General features: G+C 42.4%; 1 protein-coding gene across 1 annotated transcript in view; it reads right to left on the bottom strand.

Annotated features, from left to right (window-relative positions):
• The window catches only part of RAPGEF4 (Rap guanine nucleotide exchange factor 4), a 464,996-nt gene that overhangs the window by 175,004 nt on the left and 262,126 nt on the right, over window positions 1-27,866 (bottom strand). Inside the window, exons 8-10 of the mRNA XM_029605798.1 lie at window positions 17,008-17,061; window positions 16,606-16,712; window positions 11,617-11,738 (exon numbers count right to left, since the gene is read on the bottom strand). Coding sequence (XP_029461658.1) covers window positions 11,617-11,738; window positions 16,606-16,712; window positions 17,008-17,061 — 283 coding nt within the window. The remainder of the gene's footprint in view (window positions 1-11,616; window positions 11,739-16,605; window positions 16,713-17,007; window positions 17,062-27,866) is intronic.

The raw sequence follows: 27,866 nt of genomic DNA, 5'->3' as shown, positions 1-27,866 counted from the left end.
AAAGCTGTGGGCATATGGATCAGAACAATATAACAATATAACAAATGCAGCCCATGTGTGGGGGCGAAACTCGGCCTGAGTCAGGCATCTCTATATTGGATTAACAAGTCTCCAAATAAAGAATCTTAACGGACATTACTCCGCTCTATGTGGGACACAGTGCTTACTTTAGCTGCGATGAGGGAGGAGAGTTTCCAAATAGACAATTAATGTGCGTAAATGGCTAGGAAAATTGTGCTCAGCATGTGTCTGCATCAGAAGTTACATTGCATACATGGAAGCTAAAAGTATTTCAATATAAATGGCTTTTAAGACAGCTACTATACAATGACGTATTGCTGGAACAGTACCATGTTTGCCTAGAACAGAGCTTTTCAAACCCAGTCCTCAAGAATCTCCAACAGGTCTTGGTTTCAAGGTAACTAAAATATGCAAATTGCTATGATTCTTAGACCACATGTAGGGAAATTTCTTTTTTGTGGATACCCTGAATTCTAGATCTGCTGGGCGGATACCCTGAAATCTAGATCTGCTGGGCGGATACCCTGAAATCTAGATCTGCTTTGCTCTAGGTCTGGGTCCTGACCTAGAGCAAAGACATGGTGGCCATAGAAACAAGCCTAAGCTTTGTTGTAACCATCCTATTTTATTTTTTTTAGTAAATCAGTATATTTGTATACTGCATCTAATTACCACAGCTATGGCTATAATGGATAGGCTTGATGACTTCCCATATCCTAAACACAGTACAGTACACAGTACAGATCATTATGGATAAGTACAAATTCACTATCTTGGGAAAAACTTCGACTAACATAATTCGGAAATAGTTTACTTCTGAAAGTATGGAAAAAGCCTCCAACAAGAAAGGCATGTCAAAATAACACCTTAATTTACACAGAAAAGAGAACAAATGGGAAATCAAATAATTCTATTCTCTGCTATTATTTGGACTTCCCAAAACATGACACTTTTAAATCTGAATACATGGTAGTTCATAAGAAAGCGGAAAAATGTCTACATTAACACCTATTTCTATATTTTGTCCTATGACTGAAATTTTGTCTATATCTCAATCTTCATGTTGACACCACACCACTATCAGCTTCCTGTGACTCCCTTATGGCATCCCTTCATGCCCTAGGCCTTGAACAAATAATCTCCTCCCCTCACACACAAGGCCAGACACACTCTTGACCTTATCTTCACCAACCACCTGATTCAAACCAACCCCCCCCCCCCCCCTGTAATCCCATTCCCTGGTCCAACCACTTCTGCATTGATACCTCCTGCTCCATTAAAACCCCTCCCTCCCACCCGTCCACCAAAACTACCAACCAATACCGCAAACCATGTAAGACAGATGATCTTATTGCTGACCTATCCGGTGAGCTCAGTAAACTAGACCTCACTGACGCCGACTCTGCCCTTTCCTCTTGGGCTCAAATTACCAATGACATCGCCAATAAGGTCTGCCCTACTCAATCCCACCTAATCAACCCTACCATCACCAAAAAGAAACCTTGGTACACCCCCGAGCTTAAAACCCTAAAAAACAACCTCAGGAAACTAGAAAAATGATGGCGCAAAGACAAAGCCCCGGCCCTTCAATCAACATTCCGATCATGCCTTCACACCTACCGAGAAGCCATCGACAAAGCAAAAAGGGACTTCTACGCCCTACGAATCCATCAACATTAATTCAATGCCTGAGCCCTCTTTGAGTTGGTTCCTCCCTAACCAAACCTCTGTCACCCCCCCTTACCCAACACTGATGATGCAAATAGAGGCGAGGAACTCTCCCTATACTTCCACAACAAAATAGAAAAAATTTTGGCTCACTTCCCCCATGCCCCATCGCACACATACTCCTCTGTAATAAACCCCACCATCCCCACCCCCTCACCCAACATACCCCAAACAACAAACACCCCCACAATTCTAAACTCATTTGAGACCACCACACCTCTGGAGATAGAATCGATCCTCAAGAAGATAAACCCTGCAGCGCACCCTGCAGATTCCATCCCCACCAAATCACTCCTCTCAATTCCCAACATCATCTCCCTCCCCATAGTTAACATCATCAACTGCTCCATATCGCAAGGCACCGTCCCCAACCAACTTAAACAAGCAATAGTAAAACCTATCTTAAAAAAACCCTCACTTGACCCAACCGATCCCGCCAACTATCGCCCTATCTCCAACCTTCCATTTATTTAAAAAATCCTAGAAAAAATAATCAATCGCCAACTCACTGACTTCCTAAATGATAATCAAATACTCTTCCAATCACAATTCGGTTTCCGTAGGCACCACAGCACCGAAACCCTCCTTGTTTCCTTGTCCAACCATATTCTGAGATCCCTTGACAAAGGCCAAGCTTACATCCTAGCCCTCCTGGACATTTCCGCTGCATTCGACACTGTCAACCACGAGATCCTATTGAAACGCCTCAAGGAGATCGGCATATCAGGCTCCTCCTTTCGATGGCTTCAGTCTTAACTAACCAACAGACAATTCAGTGTAAAAATTGGACAATGTGAATCCAATCCAATTACCCTGAAACAAGGTGTTCCTCAAGGTTCCTCACTATCCTCCACCCTTCTCAATATATACCTCCTTCCCCTCTGCCGCCTCCTTTCCAAATATGGTCTTCCACACTTCATCTATGCGTATGACGTCCAGATCCTCAGACCTATAACAGACACCCTACCCAGTGCCATAAAGACCTGGGACTCTGCCCTCACAGCTATTAACACCCTGCTAGCAAACAACTACCTTGCACTTAACACCTCAAAAACTGAACTCCTCCTCATCTCACCCCTTCACAACGATCTTAACACACTCCCCCCCAACACCCCTCCCCCCCCCACCCCCACCTTTTCCGAAAAGTCCATAGTCCTAGGAGTGACCCTGGACAACCATTTCAACCTAAAAAACCTAAAAAAGTTCATAAACGCCACACTAAAAAGATGGCTTCTTCAAGCTCCACACACTGAAAAAATTTAAACCTCTCCTACATCTTAACGATTTTCGCACAGTTTCTCCAAGCAACTCATTCTATCCAAACTTGACTACTGTAATGCCATCCTCCTTGGCCTCCCAAAGAATGCCATACAACCCCTGCAAAATGCTCTAAAATGCCGCTGCCCGCATCCTCACCAATACCCACCGTCATGATCACATCACCCCGGTCCTTAAACACCTGCATTGGCTGCCCATCTCATCTCGTATAATATTCAAATCACTCACCAACATTCACAAATCCCTCCACAACCAAGACATGCACTGGTTCAACGAGCACCTCCTCTTTCCACGCCTCGGACAGACCAACCAGAAAGCAATACCTTGCAATCTGCATACTTCCTCACCCAAACTTACTAAGCTAGTGACCACCAGAGAACGTGCCCTCTCCCTCGCAGGACCCTCTCTCTGGAACAACATGCCCTCAGCCTCCACCAGGAACATGTCCTAGAAAATTCAAGCAGAATCTCAAGACATGGCTTTTTAAACAAGCATTCACCTGAACCCTTTTAACCTACCCTTCCACCTCATCAATGATCGCACCCCCTGCTTCCTCCTAAGATCTACCCCTGCCAATGTCCCCCCCCCCCCATTTTAGCTTAGAATTGTTCCTCCTGCCAGTCATTTCCCCCTAATCTCCCCAACCCCCCCAACCCCCTACCCCCCCTTCCATCATATTGCTACTCCCCATTTTCTTTACTATGTAAATAATTCCATCGGTTAGTACCACATTGTTTACTTTGTAAGCCTGTTGCATTACATTATTTCCCTTGTGTGTTACTTGTAAAGCCTGTTGCTGCATTACTGTTATATGTAAACCGAGGTGATCTTCCAAACGTGCCGCGGTATATAAAAATAAATAAATAAATAAATAAAATCTTTTGAATCTTTTTTCCCATTTATGTATTTGCTATTGTTAAAAAAAAAGTGTCCTCAGGAACAGAGATTTCTCATTCTCCTGGCTTGGAATGTGATAATTTAGAATTTTCAGCAATGTTTGAAAAGTCAGAAGGGAAACTGTTTACTTTGGATACATTAATAGTCAATTTTGTGATGGAATCCGATACTGAAATAGCGTTAAAAGTGTTTCTTAGGCATGGAGAGGCATCTTTCGTTAATTGTAAGTTGAGAGCTTTTCCTGATGTTACAATGAGAAAAGAAGTCTGTTCTTCCTTCTGTTGAGACCTAGGATATTCTAGGTGGGAGCTTCTTTTCTCCAGAGGTATCCTTGTGAATGTTTGGCTGCTTTTCAAGGAATTAGTTATGTGTCCTTCAAACCGCCCTAATTATTAAATATTTTTTACCAAGCTTTACCTCCTAGGTTTTTCGGCGATGGGAGACTCTGGGACTGGTAAAACAAATTGAGCATTTGTGGGCAATAGATAGAGTGTTAGGGTTCAATGTGAAAAGTTGAACCTCTCATTAAGAGATCAGTTTTCATACTTGCAGATATCACATTACAGGCAATCCTCACATATCAGAAGAGATATACTGGGAAGTAAATCATTGTTTGAAGATACGTGTCACCAATCCAGGCAGAAGAAACTGATTTTTAAATTGTATTTGCAGTTGTTGGGAGATTTGCCTGCCAAACCTAAACACTTGGAAGCTTGGGGGACAGATATTGGTGTGTCTTTGGAGGATGCTGAGTGGGACCTTTTCTTCCTATCAGTGGGGTGCAGTTTGGTCTCTTCTCTTATGGTGGAAAATGGTTATAAGCTTTTATATTGGTGACATTTAACTCCTGAAAAGTTACATAAGATATATCCTGCTGTTTCACCTAATTTTTGGAGAGGATGTGTTTCATATACGATATGAGTGTACCATGATTAGTACATTTTGGGATACTATAATTAATTTTATTCATAATATCTTACTTTTGATATTCCCAAAGAATCTCAATACTTCTTGCTACATATTATCATTGCCAGAAGTCTCTAAATGTCAACAACTTCTATTTACTCAGTTTGCTATAGTAGCCAAGATGGCCACTGCAACCTATTGGAAAAAGCAAGAAAGTCCTTCTATAGTATTGGTGGAAAAGAAGATACATACTTTGTTTTATCTTGGTTAATTGATTGCGATGAGATTGGACACTTTGGAGAAGTTTACAAAAATATGGCAACGGTATGCATTCTGGAAACAAGGACATTAAGACTGAAGGGTGCTGGACTAATGTAATGTTTTCTTTTGAAGAAGATTTCCATTCCTCCTCCTGTGAGACTTGGGGGGGGGGGGGGAGGTACTAAGTAGTTGGGGAAGGGAGGGTTGGAGGGTATATAGAGGGTTATTTGGTGGGGAATGAAATACTTAATGATTTATTGCTTCTGTAATATTGTGGGCAGTTGTCACTATTGTTGATTGAGTTGGTCAATAAATTTTCAGTTACAAAAAAAAAAAAATACAGTTTAGCAAATGGGAGTATTGAATGAAAAGGCCCTCTGCCCAATTACAGAGCTTCTTCAGGTATGCCATAATCTCAATTATCTGTATTTTTGTGTGATAAGGTTTCCATTGTACAACCCTCCATTTCCCCACAAAATGTGGCCAATTGATCAAGATTCATCATTTCACTCACTGGGCCAGATTTTTAAAACTTATGCTTGGGCGTAGATTTGTTTGCGCAACCCAGCTAGAACAAATCTACGCCCGATTTTATAACATATGCGCGCGCAGCCGTGCGCATGTTATAAAATCCGGTGTCGGCGCACGCAAGAGGGTGCACACTTGTGCACCTTGCGCACTCCGAGCCCAAGGGGAACCCCGATGGCTTTCCCAGTTTCCTCCAAGGCCGCTCCGAAATCGGAACAGCCTTGGAGGGAACTTTTTCTGCGATGCCCCCCACCTTCCCTCCCTTTCCCTATCTAGCCCACCCCCCAGCATTAACTAAATCCCCCCTTACCTTTTGTTTCCGAAGTTACACACCTGCCCGAGGCAGGTTGTAACATGCGCGCGCCAGCTCGCCATCCTCCGGCACAGGCCGGAGAACTCGGGACCGCCCCCGAACCTCCGCCATGCCCCCCTGACCCGCCCCCCCGAGCCTCCACCATGCTCCCTGACCCCGCCCCTGGGCTGCCGCCATGCCACCAGACCCACCCCCTTCCTGTCCCTTTTTCGAAGCCCCGGGACATACGCGCATCCCGGGGCTTGCGCGTGCCGCCGAGCCTATGCAAGATAGGCTCGGCGCGCGCGCAGGAGCAGCTTGGGGCAGCTTTTCAGGGGTTATGTGCGTATCTTACGCGCGTAACCCTTTGAAAATCTACCCCACTGTGTGTAACTGTCTTTTTATCTTTCTCCGTAAAATTATCATGCCAACTGGCAACCTCCTTTCTAATTGGTGGGCTGTTCAGATGTCTAGTAGTTTTTTGTTTTAATTATTTTAAATTTTGAAATAGAAACATCAAAACAAAATCTTTGAAATAAGAAATATACTACATACTGTGATAAAATCTTACATTAACGTAAGAAAATTAAGCAAATATATAAATTCATATTCATAGTCACAATAGAAGTTCTTTAGACCACATTAAGGGGAGAAATAACAAAGGAAATAGTTCAAATACATCGGTATAAAACTAAACAATAAGGCTACTCCTATTTTGCAGAAGTCCCTCTAATTTCAAAGGATCAAAGAGAACATATTTATTCCTCTGGATCTTCATCTCGCATTTGCATGGAAACCCGAGGAGAAACATCACCCCTAGAGCAACTACTCTTTGTTTCATTAAAAGAAACAATCTACATCTTTGCTATGTCTCCCTGGCAACATCAGGGAACACAGCAATTTTATGGCCCCCCCAAAAAATAGTTATCCCTGAAACAAAAAAACATTTACAGAGTCATCTGTCTTTCAGATTCCTGATTAAAGGTAGCAAATAAAGTAGCTCTATCATTAATTACATGTTCATAATGTTCCAGAAACTCTGAAAACTCATTCAATGGTTCAGCTCTCTCTAAAATTCCATCAGATATTATTTTCTTACCTGATTCAGGTATACAAGACACTTTGTAAAAGGTAGGTATAAGCTCTTTAGAAATATTCCAGAATTAAAGATATAATTTTTGTAACAACTCCATAGGAGGAATTAAATCATATCTAAGAAACTTCAAAATCTCAGCTTCAATCTTCTGGAAAAATGTCTTAATTTTCCAATTTTTGATGAAGAAATTTGTTCTCATTAATCAAAGATACTTGCCATTCATACATAGTAGAACCTATATCAGCTATAGCAATTAATTTTTCTGAATGCTCCTGAATTAGGCAGAATGTTCAGCAACTTGTGAAGACAAAGTTCCAAGAGAATTCAAAGCTGCATCTATATGAGCAAATACGGATTTCTCAAGACGGACATTCGCAGCCCATAGCATAGAAACAAAGAAAAGGACAGCAGAAAAGGACCAAACGGTCCATCTAGTCTGCCCAGCATGTTTTATGGTAGCATCTGCCATGCCACAAACACTGTGGATCCCTAAAGGCTAGAGGATGGAAATGAAGAAAAGAGTGCATGGGAGTAACTTGCTGGTGTGGCGGTTACTACCCTCAATCAATAAGCCTTCATACTGTTGATGCAACTCCATTATTGCTCTCTGCTTTTATGGCAGGGGGGAAAGAGGAACAGGGGAATTAGATTCAGACAGCAATCAAAAAGGACATTGGATTTTAGGGTCTGGGAAAACAAATAAGCAATAGGGAGAAAACAAATAAGCATGGGGTAACTTGCTGGTGTGGCAGTTACTACTCTTAACCAACATGCCTGATATTTTGGATAGAACTCCAACATTGCTCTCTGCTTCAAAGGCAAGAAGTAACAGGGAATTGGACTCAGACAGCAACCAACAAGGGCCCTGAAGTTGATGGTTTGGGAAACTAAGTAAGCGGGTGATCTGTTTGGCACAACAGATGCTACCATAAGCTTGCTGGACAGACTGGATGAACCATTTGGTCCTTTTCTGCTGTCTTTTTCTCTGTTTCTATACTGGTCACCCCCCATACTTAGTGTCCCAAACTGTCTTGAGTCCAATTCCCCAGGTGACTGATCAGAGATGCATCAAGAGGCTAATGGCAACTTTGAAAGAGCTATAGGCTTCTATGGCCAAGACTGGTCAAAGTGTGCATATGACAACAATATCCCCAATTATGATGGAAGTTCACCTTCCAGCATGGCAACAATCAAAAACACACAGCTAAAGCTACACTGTAGTGGCTAAGGAACAAAAAGGGAAATGTACTGGAGTGGTCCAGTTAGAGTCCTGACTTCAAGCTAATTGAAAATTGGTGGCATGACTTAAGATTGCTGTCCAACAAATGTTTTGCAAGGAACTCAGCATGTTACTCCCGTTGGTCGCAGACGGCTGCGACCACCGTTGCTCACCTCTTTCTTCACATCCCCGACTCCATTGGGAAGACTTGTGGCCTCAGCCAGCCATCGCTGGCCTGCCTACCGCTCCCAGGCCTCCCAGGGCTGCAAGGACGCCGCCGACTGCCATCTTGCCTTCAGAATCATTTAGGCGTGCGCACACACGGGCTAGTCTTAAGTACGTCATGGTGGGAACCTCGGAGGAGTCCCCTCCGGATGACGTCAATCCTCCTGCACATTTAAGCCGGCTGGCCCTGCCTACCTACGAGTTGGCATCGAGTTCCCTCTTGCTAATTCCGCTTCGCTCACTGAAAGACCATGCGTTCCAGTTTCTACGTCCGTGGCGTGAGACATCCAGGGTACCCACTCCTTGGGGGCCTCTCCTTCGTCTCTGGCTATCCACTCCTCGGAGGGCCTAACACCTTGGACCTCTGCTTGCCCCGTTCCTCGGGGCATCTCTTGAACCACCGCTACTCCTGCCGTGAGTACTCCGCTCTGCGGACCATTACCATATCTACTGAGGACCTCTCTGGTGTACCCCGCTCTGCGGATCATTACCATACCTACAGAGGACTTCATCGGTGTACCCCGCTCTGCGGACCATTACCATCTATACTGAGGTATTCTCCTTGGGTATCCCACATTCTACTGACCAGTGGTACCTCAGTGTCTGTGAGACTTTCTCTGGCACCCCCGTGCTGCTCTCTTTAATAAAGACTCTAGATTTGAACTGTGTCTGATGTCAGCCGAGACCTCGCCTCCCGACGGTGAGGCTCACGGGGCTCCTCCCTGTGGGCAGTACCATCTCTCACCTTGGCCCAGGGCCCACACACTCACTAATCCTAACACAGCAGAGCTTGAACAGTTTTGTAAAGAAGAATGATCTAATATTAACAAGTATAGGTGTGTAAAGTTGATGAACTATCCCAACAGACTCATATTTTTACATATGTATAGATATAGATAACACAAAAAATAGCAGCCAATTATTGCTTTTCACATTATCACGAGTTGATTTCTCATTCTATACAATTTAAATTGTAAAGTTCATTTGTAAATGGTGAATTTGTGTTGGTCTATATATTGAGGGTGTCTCCTTTGGATGTTGTTATAAATATATATAGATATAGCTATACACACACACACAATATAATGTAATATCTGTTCAGTAATATATAATAAAATTGAAGTTGCTTCTGGAAATTCTAGTAAGGGTTAGATGGAGAAAATAGCTTTTCTCTGATATCTCTTTGTTGCATTTGAGTTGTTAAATAAGGAACTGTAGTGCCACAGGAGCGGTTTTTGGCTTGCCAGAGAACAGAGCAGTCTGAACTCCAGCTATTCACACATGAACTTTTATTATGTACAAAAAAAGAAAGCATGCTTACCTCAGTAGTGCTTGCAACAAAAAAGTTGCACTTACACACAAGCAGTTCTGTGTAGTTCCTGATTTCCTTCTTTTGTCCCCTCTGGGTCTAGCTTCTTATCCCCCCATGCTAAGGGAAGTGCCCTGGGACTAGGATTCCCTTCCTGTTTGTGGTTTAAGGTGGATCGGACTACATCTCTGGGGCAGGTCCCTTAAGGTGCTCTGAAGCTCCATATTATACTCTCTGTCACAGGGACCTATGCACTAAATCTTAGCATGCATGCTAAACTGTGGGAAATGCATGTTAAAACCAGGCTCCAAAGATGTTAGCGGGCAACAAAATAATAAAGGGGATGGAACAGCTCGCCTATGAGGAAAGGCTGAAGAGGATAGGGCTGTTCAGCTTGGAGAAGAGACAGCTGAGGGGGGATATGATAGAGGTCTTTAAGATCATGAGAGGACTTGAACAAGTAGATGTGAATCGGTTATTTACACTTTCAGATAATAGAAGGACTAGGGGGCATTCCATGAAGTTAGCAAGTAGCACATTTAAGACTAATCAGAGAAAATTCTTTTTCACTCAAGGCACAATTAAGCTCTGGAATTTGTTGCCAGAGGATATGGTTAGTGCAGTTAGTGTAGCCTGGTTAAAAAAAAGGTTTGGATAAGTTCTTGGAGGAGACATCCATTAACGGCTATTAATCAAGTTTACTTAGGGAATAGCCACTGCTATTAATTGCATCAGTAGCATGGGATCTTCTTGGTGTTTGGGTACTTGCCGGGTTCTTGTGGCCTGGTTTGGCCTTTGTTGGAAACAGGATGCTAGGTTTGATGGACCCTTGGTCTGACCCAACATGGCAATTTCTTATGTTCTTATGTTCTTATATATGCAAATGAAGCTTTAGCAGGTAGGCACTAAACAGCATAGTGTGCATTCCTTCACATAGTATTTAGCAGGAAATCATTAAAGCCTGAAATTTAACCGTCCAAAGCAAAAGGACTTTTAGCACAAATGATTTCATTTCTATTCTACTCACCCATCAACATTGGCCCTATACATGATCCAGACTGGCCTCATCAAGGTCCCAAGTGCTGATTCAGGTCAGCTACCCTTTTCAAGGCTGCCTCCCTTCCCCCATTATTAAGATCCCCATCAAGATCAGCCCAACAAAGCCTCAACCCCCAATCCAGGTCTTCCCCCCTTCAGCAAATTCTTGACTGCTGATCAAGGCTACCCCCACCCACATCTAGGCTGAACCCCATTACCTGATCCACAGTGACCCAACTCCTTTAGAATGTTTTCTTACCATTCCAAGAAGTGTCTATGTAAACCAACAGAAGCCATATGAGAGCTCTCCTTCTGGCACTAATGTACACTACCAAATGACCCCACCCACATTCCTCCTGCTGGTGATAAGGTTCCATCTGAATGGTATGGTAACATTCCAGTGAGGTTGGGCGGAAAGATCTTGATGTTGGAGAATGGCCCAACCTAAATCGGGGTCCAACTGATCTTGATGGGGGATTGAAGGGGATGAAATCCCTCATGAATGGCATCCCTTTGGACCAGTTAGCATGGGGGATTTTGATAAACAGTGTGACAAGAGTTAATATTTTGGCTCATCATGCATTCTTTTATATGCTTGCATTTTAGCCAGCACACACAAAAATGTCGTCCATTTTTGATTGTGGTGTTTTAGCAATGCATGCAAAAATGTTTAGTAGGAGTTTTAGTGTATAAGCTCTAAAATGTGTTATTGCTCTATAGTGACATTAGAATGACATCTTGCTGCTACTAGAAGTTACTACTGGACATGCTCTATGAGACTTCAAAACATTTCTAGCCTAGTAAAGCTGAACTCTTACCATGATTCAGTACACCTTCCTCAAGCAACACTTGCCACATACCAACAGCCTGTGTTCGTGAATGAACACATGGAGTCTGCTGCATCATCCAGTCCACCAGTTCAGTTCCTACACAGCACTGTCTACAGGAAGAAAAATCAAACAAGGCTAGTCAAGAAATACACTATATCTCATCCTTCAACAACAGTTCTCTATAAGATTAACAGTAATTTTCATCAGCTGATCTAGTCCACTATTGATAGGGCAATACTTGGACACTCATCCAAGCAATTTACATATGATTTATTATCAGCAAGAAAAAAGCTCTAGGATGATTATCTTAAACAGAGAAATTCAGAAATGGATATGAAGATATAATATTATAATGTACAAGTATATAGATGCTGAAGCATCTTAAAACACTTTATTTAAAGCTAATCAAGAGATGACAGTTATAGCTAATATATAATAGCTAGAGGATGACTCCTGTATTTTTAATGTTAACATTAGTTTGGCTGTTCCTTACATACTTAGAAGCAGTTTACTCAAGAGGTTTTCATATTAAATTTAAAAATTTAACATTGGCATACAAAACCCAGCATAACATGGGCCCCACCTCACCCATTGCAGTTACAAGAGGGTAATTATCTGATGATTCCACCGCCAAAAGCCTTTAACTCAGCTATGGCTCAAAATCACAGTTTTTCTTATACGGTTCCAAATTGGTAGAATAAGTTGCTGCAAGCCGTGTACTTATCAATTGACCTTATGCTTTTTAGATGTTCTTTAAAACCCTTTTTATATTCTGCTGTTTGATGTTAATTAACAAATTGTGTGATTTTATGTCTTGTTCATCTACTTCTGTAACATGTTTACTGATTTTATGTTTTACTGTACTCCGCCCTAAGCAATCCTGGAAGGACAGGATACATATCGAAATAAACACATCATAGCTATGGTGAGAATGCTTAGTATATTTAGCTCAAGAGCAATTGATAGATTTAAGAGCCTGTCAGTCAGGAGGAAGAAGTGGTAAATTTAGATAATGTTAGGCGCTCCGGCCACGGGTGGCCAAAGCTATCCCCCCTCACCTCCGTTTCTAGCGCCGGGGCGATCGTTGGAGCTTGTGCGACAGCAGGAAGATGCTCCCTCCGCAAGTGTCCGGCCTCCTCCTTTTTTGCGGCTCCTGCCGCCAGCCTTGCATCGTGCTCTGCAGCAGTGGGGATGACTTCCAGTCCCCCCCATCAGGCAGCGGCCCGACGCCATCAGCAGGCTGTTCCCAGTCGGGGCCTTCTTAGGCGCTCAGCCACGCCTCCTGCCGATCCTTAAAGGGCCAGCAGCAGGAACTTCCGGGACCTCTCCCTGATGATATCATCGACTCAGGCCTATTTAGGCTCGCCTCTCCGATCCTTTCATGACTTGGCAATGAGTCTGCTTCGCTCTGGTGAAGTCTTCTGAGCTGCGTTGGTTCCTGTTCCTGCCTTCCGAGTCCTGTTCCTGCTCCACCTTCCATCCTTGGGTTCCTGCGGACGGATCTTCTGGCTTCTGACCTCAGACTGGCTTTCGGTGACTCTTCTGGCTTCGACCTTGGACCGGCTATCGGTGACTCTCTGGCTTTTGACTCTGGACTGGCTATCAGTGATCCCTTGGCTTCTGATCTTCGACCAACTTTGGATGACGCTCCCGGCTGCTATCTGACTGTTTTCACAGGGGCCCACCTAAGACCAGCCGGCCCCCGCACCCAAGGGTTCAACCTGCGGAGAACGGGGTTGGTATTTGTGAAGCTCCAGCCGGCCCTCGCACCCAAGGGCTCAACCTGCGGAGAACGGGGTTGGTATTTGTGAAGCTCCAGCCGGCCCCTGCAACAGCCCGGCCTCGCTTCCCTACGGTGGGGACCTGTGAGGGTTCGCCCTCTCAGGTTGTGCTAACACCACCTTGGGCAAGGGGGGTCTACATTTTTTGCCCGTCGTCACAACAGATAAAGTATGGAGTCTATCCCATTTGGGTTTGAGCTCAGTAATAGAAATGGACACCTTGTGCATGTACTAAAAATTAAATCAAGAATATTATTTACTTCAGGACTATATATTCCTTTCCTATATTTTATTACATTGCTAAAAACTCTCTTTTTTTTTTTTTCAGAACAAACTATCTGTCTGATTCACTAAGGCTTTCTTTCCATTCTGTGTCTATTGGAAAAATACCTTGATGAATCAGGCCCTATGTTGTAGTCATAAATGATTGTTTTAAATCCCCATTTTGCCCCTTGCAGCATACCTGGATGAGTATTTTACCAAATCCAAAGGTCAGACAACTATTTCCTTTGATACATCACCTCGTAACATTGCTGTATGACCAACACAGTTAGCCATACAAGCTGCAACTGTCTTCCCTACCTACTCAGGCCTGAGCTATACTACAGTAGACTTGAATACAGACCAGGACAATCCGTATGATTTTTATACATAAATCAGACACGCCTAAGTATTTGAATAGAACTTGCATGGAATGGTTATTTAAGTTTGATTTATTCCCCCATCAGGATACATCATGAGTTTATTCATTCCATTTTATGTTTAACATTGATCTAGTTTACTTCAGAATTAGGAAACAACTTTGAAAAGTTTGCTTCAAATCCTATCTTAACTTTCCAGGATTCCAAGATGCCCACAATCTTTGGATTAAAATGCATTCATCAGTACAGTGCCATTCTCACATTACTCAGTCTGTGATGTCAGTTCTAAAAATAAGAATTAGAAGCCAAATGTCCGATCTGGATTCTTTATTGTGCATCAATTGGTCTCTGGCAAAATTTGTCTCTCTCCAATCGAAAAGACAGACAAAGTTGTTTTGCCGCTATGATACCAGAGATTTGCCAGTGCATCAAATCTACTGAGGAGCGTTGTTTTTTCAAATAACACTGCGGCATAGAATAATACAATTTTGCCAGAGACCAATTGATGCACAATTGTAATTTCTGACCCGGACACTCAGAAATCCTAAAATGATAAAGCTGAGCCCTGACGCAGCCCTATTGTAAGAGGGCGAAACTCGGCCTGAGTCGGGCTTGTCTAAAGATATTTGTCTCTGTCCAATAAAGAATCCAGATCGGACATTTGGCTTCTAATTCTGTACTGTTGCCTCCACGGCTTGGTTAGATAGCCTCCCTTGCTGTTTCATCAGTTCTAAAAATAAGACCCTTAGAGGAGGAATATATGAATATCTGTCAGAACACAGAATCTGAGAGCTGAGTTGCCAGACAATTGCATACCCCTAAATTAATTCTGTCTACCAGTAAGATGGGATGCCTGATAGCTGCATAAATTGGCACTGCTTAGGCATTCTGCACCAGAAGCACTTACTCCCAGTATAAGCTTCCTTAGTATTTCTCCTTGCCAAAGCTGGCACTATCTGATAACATTTATTTTATGTTTCATATATCACTATATGCACAGCTGGCATCTGTGGTAAAACTCAGAATATTTTTCATTTAATTTCCTTCTACCACTTTTTTTGTCTTGGCTGGAACATTGGATTGATCTGGCTCATGTTTTTCTTCATAGTACTTCAGCTTACACACCTTCTTACACACATTCCTTATTTCTTCCCTCCCCCCCCTGCCCTGCCACCCCCCCCCTGTTTACCTCCCCTGTTCCTCCTTCCTCAAAAATGCTATGCTAATAACTGCCTACGATAAATCTCCAGCCGAATTCAGCAACTTTATGTTAACCTGATATGTCTCGCTACTTAATTGTTTGTCGCTGTCTATTTTCAGTACTCTCCAGTTGTATTAGTTTGAAATCTTTCCTTTCTTCCAAAGCCCATGTTTATGCTCCCTGTTTAATGTAACTTTATCTTCTATATAGTTGTTAATTGGTTTCCCCCCAGTTCCAGTGTAAACCGGTACGATAAGACCTAGTCTTGAGCATCGGTATATTAAAAGAATTTAAATAAATAAATAAATAAATAAACAAACATATGGCCCAGTTGAAGCATTTACCAAGTATGCCCATCTCTCATAATAAAGTGCGTGTCCAGTAAAGCCAAACTGGCCTATCCAACTGATTGGGTCTTTTCTGGCTCTTATCTTCTTGTGTGTGAGATGCATGACTGTTGCCTGTATCTGAATTCGGCCTGCTATCTGCACGGATAAAAGTGACCCAGCTATGTACAAAACAATGAGAAAGTCTGCTTTCCTGTTGCCTGCTCCCAACATATTCTACAGTGTAACTGATGTTCATTCTTGTTACCATGAAAAATCAGAGAAGAAAACAGTCCTTGTAATAGCTGTTAATGAGTCAGATGTGGAATAGTTAACCACAGAAATGTCTCATTTAATCATTCACGAATGCCAGAGAGAAACGTATCAAGGAAATAAAATCTGGGTTAAAGGGATACATTTCAAAAAGCCAGCAGAGTGCGGAATCAATAAAGGCCCTTACAACGGTCTGGTGATATACAATACTTTATAATATTCATAGAAACAACTCCTCTTGTCTGAGCATTCTCAATTCACAGTCTTAAAAATAGTACAAAACGTAAAACATACCGTACAGTAGAAAGGTGTTTTAGCTTTATGACAACATATAGCTATCATTTCAACTAGTTAATAAACCTTCAGAAAGCCATAAATGCACTGTCAATAAAAACAGTCACCTTCAGCTTGGTTTTTGATCTTTATTTCTACATGTTCAAGTAAATTAGCAGGGCAGCCACAATATTCAACTAGTTAATAACGAGTATTAAGTTGTTTTTCCAAATATGTTGCAGTTACGTTTTGTTAGACTTGCTCACAATCAATTTTTATTGTAATGAGATTCAAAGGCTGAAAAATGTCATGTCTTTGTACTTATGTTATACTCAGGTAATAAGCTCATTAAGGAATAATTGTAAAACTTTGTTGACAGATCACTGCCCATCAAGGTTTGAGTTGCCATCTTGCAAGATATGGCAGTACAATACTATTATTCATTTATTATATACTTCTACACAATTTTCTTGCTTGCTTACCGGTAAGTCTTCAAATGATATTTACGATCTCTTATCATGTGAGGAGCTCGGGAAAGGATTGCATTCCTTAAAATCTTTCCAGCTCTGAGGATTCTTTCTGATGGAACCTTAGGAGGATAATCAACAAGGAAGGAATACAAGTTAAAAAAGATGTCACACTGTGCGTCAATATTTGATATCTCTGCTTTGTGATAACTAACACAGTCACAAAGCGCTATTGCTTTTGCACAGCTGCTTCCCTATTACACAATCTGATAAATGCAATAGTCCCCAACTGCTTTGCAAATAGTGTAGGGCAGCATATCATTTTCTGCTGCAAATTGTGCCTCAGTCTGAGGGAATACTGTCTTATTCTACTGAGGGCTCCTAATACAGCTGAGCTATACAGCAACATCCCATTACCTGAGTAATGGTTTTAGCAGGACGAAGCAGGATGGGGTGTTCAATGAGAGGTGTCTGAAAAATAAAATGCAATGAAACAAAGAAATTATAAAATAAACTAGCATAAATATACCATACAAAATAAAAAATGAACTGAAAAGATATATTCTATTAGCAAATTACATGCCCAATGGGGAAAATAATAATGTTTTTATATAGTTTAACAGAATATAAATCATGCAGAAAATAATGCAACTGTTAAACTATAACTCATCTGGATGATCTTATACAGACTGAAATAAATCTATAAGAATACAAAATGAAGAATGGATGTAGAGGGCATTAGTTCAGCTCGAGAGAGAATTGTTTCACTGTGTAGACAGGTTAATAGACAGCTCTTAAATTTTAGCTTTAATATGCTACGAGCATATTAAATACATTATGAGTGATAATCCCCTTTTAGAATTCATTCCCTTTAATGTAATGCATTACAAACACATTGTCAATTAGTTCAATTTTCAGCACCTAATGAATTGGCAAATCACTGGTGTCTACGGGTAACAACATAGTGCCAGTACAGCGATATAACTCCTTTGAAATCCATAACTGAATCCAGAAAGCTTCTGTAGCACAGTCTCCTTAAGCTTTCTACGTGCCAACTCATGAAAATGTTTAGTAAGATTCTGCCAGATATTTATGGACAAGCATTTTTTGGGGACACATTTTATCATTACTATTTTGTCCATTGCTGGACTTACCACACTGAGATTCACCTTTCATGCAGAAAAACACAGTCCCTAGCTTCTAAGTACTGCAGGCTGCAGATCCTGAACCCATGGCACTGGATACAGACCACATTCCTCATGATGATTTTATAGACATTTAAATTATTTTTTTACAGCTATGTCTTTTTGTTGTTTTTTAATTGTTTTTTCTGACAGATGGTCTTTCAACTTTTTGCCTGGGACTATGGATGGTCCACAAATACCCATTTCCATCTAGACTTCCACTGCAAACAAAAATCTGTCTTTCTTCTAACGGGAAGTGCTTCTATTCATAAGATACCAATGCAACTCAACATTTTCACTGACCTAATCTTAGGGACAATGCAGTCACTCTTCCTCAGGGAGAGTTAATTTTCAAACAGCCCAAATGAGAAAGTCATCAAGTTATACCAGTTTTCAAAGTCCATAAATCTGCTTTGCAAATTATCCCACCAAATCTACCCTGCACAAGTTATACATGCTATTATTACACAAAATTTTTTTCAGGAAATGTACACACGCTGAAGCCCCTCCAAGTCCCATCCGGATCATCTGTGAAATATACAATATATGGGGTAGATTTTATAATTTTGCGCGTGCGCAAACAAAAGTACGCTGGATTTTATAAGATTCGCGCGTAGCCACGCGTATCTTATAAAATCCGGGGTCGGCGCGCGCAAGGGGGTGCACATTTGTGCAACCTGCGCGCGCCGAGCCCAGCGCGCGCTGCCTGTTCCCTCCGAGGCCGCTCCGATTTCGGAGCGGCTTCGGAGGGAACTTTCCTTCGCCCTCCCCCCACCTTCCCCTCCCTTCCCCTACCTAATCCACCCCCCCGGCCCTATCTAAACCCCCCCCTTACCTTTGTTGCATGATTTATGCCTGCTAAAAGCAGATGTAAATCTGCGCGCGCCAGCGGGCTGCTGGCGCGCCATCACCCGACCCAGGGGCTGGTCCGGAGTCCTCGACCCTCGCCCCTGGGCCGGCGCCACACCCCCGGGCCCGCCCCCGCAATGCCGCGTCACGCCCCCGAAACGCCACGTCATTTAGGACTCGCCCCCGACACGCCCCTTTTTCAAAGCCCCGGGACTTGCGCGCACCGGCACGCCTATGCAAAATAGGCGTGCCGGCGCATGAGGGCCCTGCGCGCGTAAATCCGGCCAGATTTACGCGCGCAGGGCATTTAAAATCCGGCCCTATATGTATAACAAATTCTTACCCCTAATTACATGCTATCTTAAGACCTATTAGATAGCATGTAATTAGGGGTAAGAATTTGTTATACATATATATTGTATATTTCACAGATGATCCGGATGGGACTTGGAGGGGCTTCCAATATTGAAAGAAAGTGAATAAGTTGTTAACCATTTTCAACAGATGGGGTTTTGAAGGAGAGTTTTGAGTGCAACTGTGATAAAAGCAGTGGATACAAAGTTGCACGCACAGCGGTGCAGCAGTGGAAGTAGAACATTGAACAAACAGCTCTGAATGAGAAAGAAAATGGTGGCTGTTGTTAAACATGGGATGTAATGTTCGGGTCTTCAATATCTAATGGTAGCCTTGATAAAAGTGATTTTTAATACAAAGAGCTCGATACAGAGGCTAAAAATTCATCATGGTGGATTTGAATGTGCTAACATCTTTGTGAAGTGCTCCTGATGCAGACGGGATGCCGCCGAAACGCCATGACGTCGGGCTTTTGAAACAACATTTTTACATCTTCCACCATTGGGAATTGAACTGGCCTTTTGAAATAAGGGCTGTTGAAATAACAGTTTTTATAAATTGAGCTGGGTTTTCGAAACAATATTTTGATATTTCTATCTTTGGGAACTAAATTTTGAACCATTGAGGATCCATTTTGTGAAAAAAAGATTCAAACGTTGATAAGAAGTCAGCACTCATTTATAAGAAGAAGGTTGGACCTGTATGGGACTTTGATATGTTGGGGTGCATCTCTGCACATTTGTGGTTATGAAATAAGTGTGGGTTTTTAAAAAAATACTAGTATATTTTGAGTGGGATGTTGGTAGTGTGAATGAGGTGTGAATGCTTTATTTAAATAAGTGAAAACATTGTGAATATAGAATTTTTGAAATAAAATTATTTAATCAATATGACAATGTGTATGGATTGATAAACTGGTGAGCAGAACAGTAATGTTCTCTTGTTTCTTTTGAGAAATTGTGGACAGTCTAAAAGACCAGGCTTATCTGTATGCCAGGAGCCCACATATGTTTCAAGCCCAGAGAAATTGTTCAGGTTTGTACTGCTCAGGTAGGGGTTGAATACACACACTCGCTTCCTGTTACTCCTCACTCATTCAAGAGTTGGATGGACAATATAATTCATCATTTGGGGGCAATAATCAAAAGTTCTTACGTAGGTAAATATGTTTTATCCAGATAAAAATGTTGTTGATTATTTACCCGTCCCCCTCGCATATGAGGCACTCTTTCACAGCCTGCATACTTTTTTTTTTTAATATACCTTTTTATTCACAAGGTGTTACCGTTCGACGTCCACCAGGCTCGGGACTTCCCCCTGCTTCGCTGCGCGGCGGCATCTGTCGGCAGCAGCGTGGCCGGACGCATCTCAGGCCCAGACTCCGCCCCCCCCTTAAAGGGCACATCAGTTCCCGGAAGTGCTCACTATGCGCGGGAACTTTCAGTATTTAAAGACCTGAGCCCAGCACAGCATTGCCTCGGCTACAGGCTTGCTTGTGCTCTTGTTATTACTTTGTGCTGCTGACCTTGTTTTGACCCTGCTCTGCCCCTGGATCACCTTCTTGCGGCCTGCCTACGATTCGGACTGGACTGGGACTACTCTCTTACCAGCTGCCTGCCCTGACTTTGCTCTGCCCCTGGATCACCTTCTTACTCCCTGGCTACGACTCGGATTGGACTTGGACAACTCTTCTGCCTGCTGCCTGCCCTGACTCTGGACTTATCTGGATATCACCTGTCTGCTGCCTACCCACGACCTGGATCAGATTACTGGCTGTCTTTCTCTGGACTGTGTTTTTGGAAGTATCTCTGAGTTCTCATCCAGTTCCAGTCATCTGGGTCAACTACGGCCTAAGGTAAGACAGTCGATCTACACTAGGATTCACTATCAAGTAGTGCTTGGTAACAGTGAGCACTACATAACAATCAGTAAGTATTGCTTGGAGAAATTTTTAAAACTTAAAAGTATTGGGGAGAACTAAACTACTGGGGTATGTTATTTAGTGTGTTTGTGTGTTTTGTTTTAAACAGGTAGTCAGAAAGTCAGGCAACAAACAGAACTTTGTGTGTTTGTATTTCCCAACCCTCCCACCTCTCTCCCACCCACCCCTAGCTCATCCTTTAATTTATAGGCAGGTGTCACTTTCACACTTAAAATAAAAATTAAATTTAAAAATTAAAAAAAAAATCAGCCTTTTAACTTAAACTCAGAAATTCCTTATACCTTATCCAAAGTTTGATCATTCCCTTGTAGTTTACTACCAGATATATATAGTAAATATACTAATACTTTTAAAGGACCCTAATTGTATGCAATCCTACACCCATAGCAACCTAAAACTTAACTAGGAACTGAACAAATTTAAGATGAAGGCAGCAGTCCAGCAGCAAGAGGGGAGACTCCCAGTCTTTTGCATCGAGTATCACATGTATGATTTTTTACCCGCCGGTGAAAAGTTGTACGTGTGCATGCGATGCAAAGAGCTCCTGTCTCTCAGAGAACGAGTCCAATCTCTGGAGGCTATAGTGGCAGACCTGGAGGAGCTGAGGCAGACAGAGAGGTATACAGATGAGACCTTCATGGACATAACAGCCAAGTCCCAACTTCAGACTGGCATCCCTGGTGCTGCCTTGGAGGAGAAAGGTCTCATGAACGGAGAGCATCAACTTGGTGCAGCAGGAAATGATCCTGTAGCAAGGACCTGCTCTCTAGGTGGTGCATTGTGTCTTCCAGGACTTCTGCCAAGGAGGGAAGGATCAGGTCGGCCATCATACTTGGTGATTCGATTATTAGGAATGTAGATAGCTGGGGGGCTGGTGGGCGTGAGGATCGCCTGGTAACATGACTACCTGGTGCAAAGGTAGTGGACTCTATACGCATCACCTAGATAGGATTTTATACAGTGCTGGGGAGGAGCCGGCTGTCGAGGTACATGTGGGCACCAACAACATATGAAAATGTGGGGGGGAGGTTCTGGTAGACAAATTTAGGCTCTTAGGTAGAAAAATGAAATCCAGAACCACCAGGGTAGCATTCTCTGAAATGCTCCCTGTTCCACGTGCATGTCCTCAGAGGCAGGAAGAGCTACAGAGTCTCAATGCATGGATGAGACGATGGTGCAAGGAAGAGGGATTCAGTTTTGTAAGGATCTGAGGAACATTTTGGGGAAGGAAGAGTCTTTTCTGAAGGGATGGGTTCCACCTTAACTAGGCTGATGGCGCTAACCTTTAAAATGGAGATAGAGCAGCTTTTAAACTAGAACAAAGGGGAAAGCTGACAGTCGCTCAGCAGCGCATGGTTCGGAGGGAGGTACCTTCAAAGGACACTAATGAAGCATTAGAGTTAGGGGATCCAACAGAGAGGTTCCACTAATAACAAAAGTAGTCGAAGTGCCTGTAATTAAAAACTCACCTGAGTTAAAAGATTCCAATTTATCCCTGACAACTGAAAAGCAGAATGTAAATACAAACAAAAAAACTCACTTTGAAATGTTTGTATGCTAATGCCAGAAGTCTAAGAAGTAAGATGGGAGAATTAGACTGTATAGCAGTGAATGATGACATAGATTAATTGACATATTAGAGACGAGGTGGAAAGAGGATAACCAATGGGATAGTGCTATACCAGGGGGCAAATTATATCGCAAAGACAGGCCTAAGCTACCAATAGGTCACATTCCGCAGACCTTTTTGAGAAAATGCCTGGCAGGGCCTCTCTGCCCTAGGGCTGGAATGCAAGGGAAAGGAAAGAGTACAAAACATGATTTATTGCTAGGTATTGGTGGGAAAAATTAGACAAAGAACGAGCTATTCTGTATAAACCACCTTACAAGACCAACACCTCAATACTGGCGGTAATGCAAGATGTCCCATGACATGCCAGTGTTCCAGCAATGAAGTACTAAGAGTTCTGACTGTTCCAATGCTGAGATTCATGGGACGACTTCAGGGAAGTGAGCAAATTTAGTTGTACATTGTAAAAAAAAAAAAATATATATATATATATATATATATATATATATATATATATATATATGTCCTGGTTTTGATTTATTTATTCTATGCACATATTTTCTTGTATCTTATCTTCTATTGCATGTGTATTATTTTTCCTTGTTTACATTATAGTTTTTTCTTATCTGCATTGCAATTTTTATTAGTCCTAGATTATTAAATATATTCAATTTACTGAGGTAATAATTGTGAAAATCAGTGTGAAGATATTTTCTGTTTGTCTATGGGAATTAAGAAAGCATCACCTAGCGACTTCAACCACTCCCCGACCATTACAATTGCTGAATTTGTCAAAACTCAATTACCATAACTCCATCTACCTCGGTCTGCCTGATTGAATAAAGAAAGCATTGCAGATGATTCAAAATTCAGCAGCAAGAGTTTTAACCAGTGCTTCCGATAAACATATTACCCGTATTCTATATTATTTCCATTTGCTACCAGTCCAGTAGAGAATAAAGTATAAAATTCTTATACTGATCCACAGAGCATTAAGCAATGACATGCCACAGTGTATGTCACAATGTATATGTGCACTTGTGAAGATCTACAGATCTGATGGAAATATAAGATGTCGGAAATTGATAAGATAAGATATTGATAAGATAAGAAATTGATAAGATAAGTCGGAAATTAACTGATTCTCAGCAACAACTATAGAGAGACGCTTCAGAACAATGTAAATAATTACTCCTCTTACTGTTAAGTTATTCTAGCTTTTTCTTCTTCCCCCAGTTCGAGCAGCCCTGTTTTATTGTAACTTCATTGCTTCTTCTCACTTGTTCAATGTTCTAAGTTATTACACCCCCTGCTATTTGTAAACCAACATGATGTGATTGTATCATGAATGCCGGTATAGAAAAACTCTAAATAAATAAATTGTCTGTTTAATGTACCATTTGTGCCCTCAATCCTGTTAGCGTGAGTATCGCAAAAAAACCCCAAACTTTTGCAGTAGCCAGACCTCTATTGTAGAACTCTATGCCAGAGAATCTTCGGAAAGAACCGTATTTTTCAACTTTTAAAAAGCAGTTAACAACTTTCTTTTTTAAGGAGGCCTTTATGCTATAATTGCGACACACCTTTAATAGTTAACTTTTGTGAACATGGTCCTTACAGTATGTTTTGTACAGTAACTCCTTAATGAATTTTATAGCAGATTCATTTGTGATGTTTTTTTGGTTCTGCTTTATGTAAATACACATGTTTTTATTTGTAAGCCGCATACAACATAGAATTGTATGGAATATAAATGTTTTAAAATAAACAATAAATAAAATAAATACCATAACATTGTCAGAATGTGATCAACTTAACATGCTGATTTATATGACAGGCATATTTAGGAAAGAGTTAATGCAATCACAACCTTTATCAGTTATAAATTGTGAAAGAAAACGTAAAAGAAAATGTGTTTAATGGTGTGATGAGACATGGGTGTTCAATGTTTTGGGAAGCCCCTCCTTAAACATTCCCAAAATCAGGGAACTGCTTTGCTGAATTTTATCAATGAAGGGAGATCAGAAGTGGTACAGTAAAGTTGAAAGGTGACAAGAAGCAATGTGTGGAGAGTAACGAAGAAATGGCAGAAATATTAAACAAATATTTCAGTTCGGTATTCACTAAAGACCCGTTGCTGATTAACACGCCCCTAGATGGGGATGGAGTAGACAAAACTCGGTTTACAGAAGTGAATGTATGGGAGGAGCTAGGCAAACTGAAAGTGGACAAGGCCATGGGGTCAGATGAGATACACTCCAGGATACTGAGAGAGCTCAGAGATGTGCTGGCAGGTCCGCTGAAGGATCTGTTTAATAGATCCCTGAAAACAGGTGTGGTGCCGCAGGATTGGAGAAAAGCAGTGGTGGGCCCGCTTCACAAGAGGGTAGCAGAGAGGAGGCCAGAAATTATAGACTGGTTAGCCTTACCTCGGTGGTGTGAAAATTAATGGAGATTCTACTGAAGGAAAGGATAGTGAACTATCTACAATCTGATGAATTGCTGGACGTGTCAGACAAATCTGATTAGTTTTTTTGATTGGATGACTAGAGAATTGAATCAAGGAAGAGCGCTAGATGTAATCTACTTGGATTTCAGTGAAGCTTTTGAAACGATCCCTCATAGGAGACTTGTGAATAAAATGAGAAGTTTGGGAGTGAGCGCCAAGATGGTGGAGTGGATTACAAACTGGTTGACTGATAGGAGACAGACCATAATGGTAAATGGAACTTACTCTGAATAAAGAACGATGTTAAGTGGAGTGCCACAGGGATTGGTGTTGGGACCGGTTCTGTTCAATATCTTTTGTGAGTGACATTGTGGAATGGATAGAAGGTAAAATTTGCCTATTTGCAGATGATACTAAGATCTGCAATAGAGTGGACACGACTGAAGGAGTAGAGAGAATGAGAAGTGATTTAAGAAAGCTGGAAGAGTGGTCGAAGTTTTGGCAGCTGGGTTTCAATCACAAAAACAAATACCGCGGTTAGAAGGAGAAGCTATGCTACACAACTCTCTTGCCCCTGAAGCAGATGCATAGGGGCGGATTTTCAGAGCCCTGCTCGCGTAAATCCGCCCAAAACCGGGCGGATTTACGCGAGCAGGGCCCTGCGCGCCGGGAAGCCTATTTTACATAGGCCTCCCGGCGCGCGCAGAGCCCCGGGACTCGCGTAAGTCCCGGGGTTCTCGGAGGGGGGCGTGTTGGGGGCGGGCCCGGTCGTTGCGGCGTTTCGGGGGCATGTCGGCAGCGTTTTGGGGGCGGGTACGGGGGCGTAGCTACGGCCCGGGGGCGTGGCCGCGCCCTCCGTAACCGCCCCCAGGTCGCGGCCCGGCGCGCAGGAGGCCTGCTGGCGCGCGGGGATTTACGCCTCCCTCTGGGAGGCGTAAATCCCCCGACAAAGGTAAGGGGGGGGTTTAGACAGGGCCGGGCGGGTGGGTTAGGTAGGGGAAGGGAGGGGAAGGTGAGGGGAGGGCAAAGGAAAGTTCCCTCCGAGGCCGCTCCGATTTCGGAGCGGCCTTGGAGGGAACGGGGTAGGCTGCGCGGCTCGGCGCGCGCCGGCTATACAAAATTCATAGCCTTGCGCGCGCCGATCCAGGATTTTAGTGGATACGCGCGGCTCCGCGCGTATCTACTAAAATCCAGCGTACTTTTGTTTGCGCCTGGAGCGCAAACAAAAGTAGGCTATTCGCGCGCCTTTTAAAATCCGCCCCATAGCGTTGAAACACTGGTAGTGTCGGGCGGGCATGAGGCTCAACTCCACAATGAGGAACTTATGACCATAGCCAGCAAGAACCGCTTATTGCGTTCAATAAGATAAGTTTGATGGGCTTCAATTGGGTATATGATTCGAGCTGACCTTTTTAGGAGAGTTGGAGGATATGTAATTGCATATAAGATAGTATTTTATTTGCATTTAAAAGAAAGTTAAAAATTGAGCACGATTATACGGGAACATATTTAAAAGCTGTGTACAAAGCACAACAGTACCAGCTTTAATTGGCGTTATAACCAAAGAGTGATTATCACTTACAGAAGGGGTACCAGACATCAGAGTTTGACAAGGAGAATATTGAGTCCCTGGTACTTCTTTTTGTGATTATTGCAGGGGGATTTCTGTAGAGACTTTGTTTACTTTGATGTAAGCTGGGATTCAATGCCAAGAAGTGCACAGCCATGAATCTGGGGTGCAGTAATCCAAAAGAGCCATATGTGATGGGGGATGTAAGGCTGGGGTAATAATGTCTGGAGATCTGAAGATGGCAAAACAATGTGACAAAGCAATAGCTAAAGCCAGTAGAATGCTGGCTGCATAGAGAAAGGAATAACCAGTAAGAAAAAGGAAGTGCTAATGCCCTTGTACAGGTCCTTGGTGAGGCCTCATTTGGAGTACTGTGTTCAGTTCTGGAGTCTGTATCTGAAGCGGAATAAAGACATGAAAGAGGCAGTCCAGAGCAGAGTGACCAAAATGGTGTGGGGTCTGTATCAGAAGACCTATGAGGCGATCTGAATATGTATACCCTGGAAGAGAGGAGGTGCAGGGGAGTTATGATACAGACCTTCAGATATCTGAAAGGATTTAATAATGCACAATCGTCAAACCTTTTCTGTTGGAAAGAAATCAGTAGAACTAGGGGTCATGAAATGAAACTTCAGGAAGGATGACTCAGAACCAACGTCAGGAAACATTTCTTCACAGAGAGGGTGGTGGATGCCTGGAATGCCCTTTCGGAGGAGGTGGTGAAGATGAAAACAGTGAAAGAATTCAAAGAGGAATAGGTTAAACATTGTGGATCCCTAAAACTAGAGAATGGAAATGAAGAAAAGAGAGCATAGGGATAACTTGCTGTTGTAGCAGTTACTACCCTTAACCAATAAGCCTACATACTATTAATGCAACTCCATCAATGCTCTCTGCTTCAACAGCAAGGAGTTACAGGGAATTGGATTCAGACAGTAACCAACAAGGGCCCTGACTTTTACTGTTTGAGAAACTGATAGGCATAGGGGTAACCTGTGTGGCAGATACTATCATAAGTTTGCTGGGCAGACTGGATGGACCATTAGGTCCTTTTCTGCCATCATTTCTATGTTTCTATGACAGTTCTACACAGGTATCACAATAATATGTGCAATGCATGAATATTGCATGAACTAAGGATAGGACTCATGGAGGATGATTTAAAAATAGCATGATGGCTATAATAAAAGGCACACTCTTAAACAAAGTGCAAGCAATATAAGAAGTTAGAAGAAATGAAAAGAAATGCAATAGTAAGAAATAATATCAAAGGAGGAAGAACTACAGCTAAGAAACGGTGAATTTTGAAGAATACTGTTGATTTGTACAATGCACTCTCTACCTAGTTTGTTTGTAGC

This window comes from Rhinatrema bivittatum, chromosome 6 (assembly GCF_901001135.1).
Source record: "Rhinatrema bivittatum chromosome 6, aRhiBiv1.1, whole genome shotgun sequence".
NCBI classification, from domain to species: Eukaryota; Metazoa; Chordata; class Amphibia; order Gymnophiona; family Rhinatrematidae; genus Rhinatrema; species Rhinatrema bivittatum.
The sequence above is the reverse complement of the archived record's forward strand: the minus strand, read 5'-3'. Positions and strand labels throughout refer to the sequence as shown.